The sequence below is a fragment of the Ips typographus genome, linkage group LG3 (assembly GCF_016097725.1).
Source record: "Ips typographus isolate SLU linkage group LG3, UJ_Ityp_2.0, whole genome shotgun sequence".
NCBI classification, from domain to species: domain Eukaryota; kingdom Metazoa; phylum Arthropoda; class Insecta; order Coleoptera; family Curculionidae; genus Ips; species Ips typographus.
In genome coordinates this window covers 8576901-8583025 of record NC_138424.1, presented here as the reverse complement: position 1 = coordinate 8583025, position 6125 = coordinate 8576901, and the positions used below count along the sequence as shown (strand labels likewise).

The 6125-nt window shown below is 35.8% G+C and overlaps 2 protein-coding genes across 3 annotated transcripts; both read right to left on the bottom strand.

Annotated features, from left to right (window-relative positions):
* Positions 1-1292: 1292 nt before the first annotated feature.
* On the bottom strand, positions 1293-6025 carry Mvk (Mevalonate kinase). Of its 2 annotated transcripts, none has more exons than XM_081975233.1 (9): positions 5845-6025; positions 3137-3231; positions 2996-3082; positions 2696-2906; positions 2336-2645; positions 2092-2283; positions 1781-2038; positions 1594-1732; positions 1293-1539 (listed from the first exon to the last, which is right to left on the bottom strand). In XM_081975233.1, exons 1-9 carry the CDS (start codon positions 5992-5994, stop codon positions 1383-1385), a joined length of 1599 nt encoding a protein of 532 aa, XP_081831359.1. In that variant the 5' UTR covers positions 5995-6025; the 3' UTR covers positions 1293-1382. The 2 variants fall into 2 exon arrangements, with proteins under 2 accessions (XP_081831359.1, XP_081831358.1); XM_081975232.1 differs by having other exon boundaries at positions 2696-2886; positions 2936-3082; positions 5845-6023.
* On the bottom strand, positions 3747-5804 carry gny (ALG6 alpha-1,3-glucosyltransferase garnysstan). Its single transcript, XM_081975220.1, has one exon. It carries the CDS (start codon positions 5608-5610, stop codon positions 3898-3900), a length of 1713 nt encoding a protein of 570 aa, XP_081831346.1. The 5' UTR covers positions 5611-5804; the 3' UTR covers positions 3747-3897.
* Positions 6026-6125: the final 100 nt, after the last annotated feature.

The following is a 6125-nucleotide window of genomic DNA, read 5'->3' as shown; positions in this document are numbered from 1 at the left end:
AAAGTAGTTTTTATGTCTACAAGTCAATTTTTAGTATTAAAGTCTCTCGATTTGCATGAAAACTGGTTACAAACACAATTTTTAAGCTTCTGAAATTTTTATCTTTTCTAATTCAATTTTCAAAACTAAAGTCCTTTAGTTTGTCTGTAAACTATGAAAACTGGCTACAATAATATTTTTTAAACTTCTCGAATTTTCCGTTTCCAAGACAATTTTTAAGTTGGGTTAGGTTAGTTTTGGGTCTTTGACCGTAATAACGTGTAATAAAGTGCTTGTTCCAAATTTGATCAATATTGCTCCAACGGTCTGACAGTTATGACAAAAAAAAACGATTTTTTAAACAGAAATTTGAAGGACTGTATTTTCCTTAGGAAGCACTTTTCAGGAAAATGACATAATGAATGTCAACTTATTTTTTGATGGGCTATGGATTGGTGAATTATTGACATTTAAAACTGGACCACCCTGTATAGGAGAAACCTAGTGCTTTTAAATAAGTAGGTTCAACCCGTCATAACTGCCAAAATAGTTATTTTCACAAATGTGTTTAAGATGATTATATTTGGCTCAAATTTCCAATTTGCAGTGTTAAAGAACTAATTTTAAGTTTTGATATAAAAGAAAGCTACAGAAAATGGTTTTCTTATTTGAAATCATTCCCAATATTTTATTGACAAGTTTTGTTATAAAATAATGGTTTATCAGAGTGCGTTAGTTACTGTTATTAATTTCCATAAAATGAAAAATTTGAGGCAAAACTAGATGTCACAGCTTCAGAAATTAATAATATTGTCACGTTTAGGGGTGCATAGTGATGGATGGTAGAGAAATAACTTAGATCACTAAGTCATAAGATAGTTTAAAATAAGGAATACAGTGGGGTTAATCTTACCGCCAGATTACAAGGGCCACTAATTCCGTAATCACGGACGTCTTCATGAAAATACGAGGAGGGTGAGTCTAGTTCAGCCAGAAATTGAAAAAGCTAATTAATAAAATAATAAAGTTTAGTTTAATGAAGGTGTCCCAAGTAACCACATTCACATGACAGTGTGACGTCAGTGTAGAATGTGCTTAGTTTTCTTTTTGTAGCAAATCTTGTAACTAATCCTAACCCACTAAGGTAAAAAAAGTCAAAACGCTACTAAAAGCCACCCCTCCAAAGTTCCACTCCATAAAACCCAACGGATAAAGTGCTTGTTCTAGTTTAACGCACTAGAACTTTCCAATTGACGGCTTTAATTGCGACTAAACAGCTTTAAGGACAAACAACGCCTAATAAAATACTGTAATAAAACAAATTTTTATTAATTGCAAAAACATTTAATCGAAATTGGAATAATTTAAGAAAAGTCTCCCGTCTACATGTCATAAATAAGCTTTTAGTCAACCCTAACTCCTGGCCCACCCAGTTTGGTTAAGATTACACCAAAGTCATGCTCTTTGAGAATTCGTATCACCTCTTCCGGATCATAAGATGGTGGTACCACTGCAATGGCGTAGCCTCCACCACCCGCTCCAGTCAGTTTACCAGTCAAACTAAAAATACAACCATTAGTGGTTCAGTCAAACTCAAACAACGCGAAAACTCACCCATTTTTACTTAAAATCATGTTGATTTCTTCGAGTTTCGAATGAGAAACGCCTAAAGCACTTAGCAGACTGTGATTCATTTGAATTAAAGTCTTCCAATCGGTGAAAGCTTGGTCTGCAGCTTCGCCATCACCAGAAGCTAGAAATTTCCTTTAAAACCGTATTAAAACACTTAAAAGGAACTTACAAGCAGCGTTGTCAATTTTCTTGACGACATCCAGAGAGCTAACAGTTAAATCCTCTAAAGCATCAAGCACATGTTCTACCACGTGGGGAAAAGTTGCCTTAAGTTTGGCAACGTGCTGAACCATCTTCATGGTAGCTCTAGGTACGTTAGTGTTCACCAGTAGCACCGTAATGGGAGTTGTCAAGGTCATGTGGGTGGTTGAGTGGTTTTTGCGAAACTTGACCAAATTGCCGTAAGTGCAGACAGTGTTGTCAAGTCCTTAAAAATGTCCAATTCGTTCTGATAGGTGTTGCATAAAGTGGGGTAAGTACCTGACGGAGTCCCGTGGAAAAGCTTTTCCCCAGAAAACGCCCAATCGGAAATGGCTTCCAATTCAAGAGCGCTAAAACTAGACTTTTCTTCCCCGTCAGGTTTATCCCAAGTGTATGGTTTATACTCCGCTTTGGATATATTAACTGCTGGCTTAGTTTTTAGTTTTAAATATCGAATGAATAAAGCAGCAACTGAAAATCCACTCAAATTAAATATAACCCCTTAACTGTAGCAAGCACGTACAAGCTACAGAAATACTAGCAGAACTTCCGGTACCAGCCCCCATGGACAGTTCAGAATCTATGGTAATACAAAATGGTTTTATGGTAATATCGGAACTAGACAAAATGCCGGCAAACAAGTAGAATAAAACTTGAACCGCTCTGGATATGCTCAAATCTACAGGGTGGTTTTTATCCTTTAGCAATGAGTCTACCGCCCTTTCTACCGCATCGGCATATACTTTGTGGTCCAGTAAATGAGGTGAAGTCCAGTTATATTGAGATAACGAGGATATAGGCGGTGGTTGGTCCAGGAAATATTTGCGCACATCCTACAAAATTATTTTTAACAAAAAGTGATAATTGTCAAATAAAAACCAACCTGTAAACTCAAAGTTTTTTCAAAGTCAAGTGGAAGGAATTTTAATACGACAGAATCAGGACTATCAATTTCGACCAAGTGGATTTTGGTCCGTAGGCCTAAACTAGCAGCCACAGCCAATTTACCATAAACTACAGAGTGTTCTCCATGAAGAATCACTTTACCGGGAGAGGAAACGTTAAAATCCAACCCTAGAAACAACTCATTAACCCTTCTTCAATTTTCACCTAAACTACAAACCTCCATCTAATTTTTTAATATTATTATGAACTGTACTATCTAAGGTTGACATATCACTGCTTTTCAGACCACTGCTCTGGAGTTAAAGTCTGTTGAGAAAATGCATGAATTTTCGTTAGTTCGTCCTTCAAGATTGTATTAACCAATCTAAAATTGCGCTTCAATTAGTGAACTACACTTGCAAAAAGTGATAAATCTTACCTGTGTCGCTGCAGTAACGGTTTTCCCTTGAACTTTTCTGACACTACTAAGCACGAAAATTTCTCGCCGCAACCATCTGAATGATCAATCACTTCCTGCAGACAAGAAACCAGGTTAAAATGCCAACGAAAGCAATATTACTTGTAAATGAGTACTGCTTTTGTGCATATATTTCTAAGTACCTACTCATGAAAATTGTTCCACGTGCCTTGCGTAAATTATCGAAAATAAAAAAATTTAGAGAGATTGATAAGAATTTTCCATTGTGAAAGCCTTTACGTTTTGATTATCAAGAGGATGGTGTGGAGAATGGTTAATCATTGTTGCGACTTGGAAGGTTATAGTGAAGCAGTTTGTAGGAAAACCTGTTAAACATACGTTTTTAGGCATTTTACTCTACAAATTTGAAGGTTTCAATACAATGGTATCCTAGAGAAAGTTTAAGGGTAAGATACTGAACGTACCTGAAAAATTGACATGGAGAAAAAGAAAATTTACATTTCAAACTCACTTAACTAAAAAATACTTGCTTCTACTACTGAGCAATTTTTCAAGTTTTATGACTCTATTAACTTGTAAACTTCAAAGAGGTCAGGTAAATTAAAAAAAATACAGTGATTAAAACTATTTTGTATTGATAAATTCAACTCTGAACAACAAGAAAACTTTGTAACTTACTAACTAAATGACAAATTTCAATTATCAAACACAAATAACTAAACCACTAAAACACTCATATCACAACATTTTTAAATATCCTACTAGGAAGTTTTAACTTTAACATTCTTAATATCCTCAAATTCCTGAGGTAAACTCAGTTGTTTAATGTTGAAATACACAAAAAATCCTACAAAATGAAGACAAGAGTACACAGATATAAGCAGAGGAAACAAATCTGGATACCTTTTTGGAGGTTCCCACAGTAAACTAAACACAAAAAGAAATACACAACCAGAGAGAGAAAAAATCATACTAACATGTTGTAGCATGGCTATTAAGATATGTCTGTTCTGCATTACTCTTTGATATGTGAGTGTAAGTATTGTGTGTAACTTAAGCTTTTTTGAGGAATCCACCTCAAAAAGTACATAAGATAACCTGCGGTAATACTCAACTAAACCCTCTTTACTATTAAACATGTTCTTGAATGTATGCTCAATTGAAACTCTAAAGGACACTACATAAAAGGTTACCAAAGCCACTGTGGCAATGACTAGTTTGTCCTTAACCAGTAAGGGTGTCATACTAAAAACTGACATAACGAGGAACCAAAAACAGGTAAAGGGGGCATATGGAAAGTATAACAAAACAGGTATGGCAACCAACAATATGGATTTTTCATGTACTTGGTAACTGAAGAGAAAAAATGCTAAAGATGAGTTTATCAAAGCTAGAACAAACTTTTTTAGGTTTGGACGAAGGAATAAGTCCACACTACTGGGCAAAATAGCAGACAGAGTGCTGAACAGACAAAGTCTCATCATTTGATAATTGTCCAGTCTAGTTTTAAATTTAAAAACTACATTTAAGGCACACCAAACATTAGAAACTTTATCCTCAAATACCCCTCTAGCAACTGGAAACTGCCTGTGTAAGACTTGAATTAAATTCTCTAAATTGAATAAAAAAGGCAGCCAAAGAAGGGCAAAAGTTAGTAGGACTGTTATGGCAATTTTACTCAAAGAAACCAAGCCAGACATTGAGCTTTGCCCAGGTTTAGGTACACAAGTACTGAGTAAATAAAAGAAAAATGGTAGAGAGTGGTAGAGCTCCATTTGTTTGTAGTTTAATGCCAGACAAAACAACAAAGTAGCTAGAATATTGAGTCTGTGTAAAATACTTGTTACTGCAAGTATAAACAATCCCAGAGAAATGCAGTTGTACTGAAAATGTCCATGGTCAATTAATATAATCCCTGGATAAATAAGTCCAAGCACCACAGACAAAGATGGGTCAAAAACCTTCAAGTTAAGTACAGTTTTCTTGGACTTTTTCTGTGACTTCACTTGAGTGCCTTCATGTGACTTATCCAGCCTGACACAGGTATAATAATACAGTATCAAAGCAGGAATATACACAACCACATCACTCACTAACACTGTAGTTCTCATAAAAAATTTGTGACTATCACTTTCATGTCCTCGTGACTCATGTAACTTAGTGAAGTTGCCATTAATGAGTCTGGCAATTAGCCCACAAAAATACATGTGGTATGCAGTCAAAGGAGGGTAGTCTAGGCCCCAGTATTCCAAGTTATTGTCAGTACTGTTGTGGTACCATTTGTCGATTGGAAGGTTAGTGGTGATTTCCATCCAATGTCTCTGAGCCTCATAATCTCCATACATTGGTGGGGTACCTTCACCAGAATAGGAATGCAGAGTAGTGCAACATCTCAGCAGGAGTGACACCAAAGTACCAAATATTACAAGCCAAATTTCACTGCTTATTTTACAAAACATTACAACAGCACTCATGTTGGGTGATGGTGATTAACACTGCATTTATTTTATTAACCACCCTTGAGTAACCACATACTAAAAACTAGTTTAATTAAGGTTTTATTCTAATTGGGAAAACTTAAAAATACAATCATACTGATGTGGCCAATGCGGACGGAACTGTCTCCAGTGCTTGATCGATTTGAGGGTTATGCGATTTTGACAGAATGTTATCAAGAAGAAAACAACTCAAAATGGGTAAAAACTTACCACATGCGTGGCCTCCAGCTCTTTCTGAAGCTTGGTTCTGATGTGTTCTTCAGTAATCGGCATAGTTTTACCGTTAATTTGTCTGCCCAACCTCGGATAGAGTGGGAAAACTTGTAAACATTTCGTTATTTGACGGAATCGAAGTGCCATTTGGAAAGTTCGAAAATCGTGTTCGATTATGCAACAAGGCGCCATTGCAAAATCGAATAACGCCATTGGTCAAAAATTAGATTTTTGACAGTTTTACTAACATTCTGTCGTCTGCCGTAAATCACTTTATG

Coding starts and splice junctions, on each gene's coding strand:
- gny (XM_081975220.1), bottom strand. CDS start 5,610: ATGAGTGCTGTTGTAATGTTTTGTAAAATAAGCAGTGAAATTTGGCTT.
- Mvk (XM_081975233.1), bottom strand. CDS start 5,994: ATGGCACTTCGATTCCGTCAAATAACGAAATGTTTACAAGTTTTCCCA. Junction 1,733..1,780: donor GAAAATTGACAACGCTGCTT/GTAAGTTCCTTT, acceptor GGAAATTTCTAG/CTTCTGGTGATGGCGAAGCT. Junction 1,540..1,593: donor ATGATTTTAAGTAAAAATGG/GTGAGTTTTCGC, acceptor TTGTATTTTTAG/TTTGACTGGTAAACTGACTG.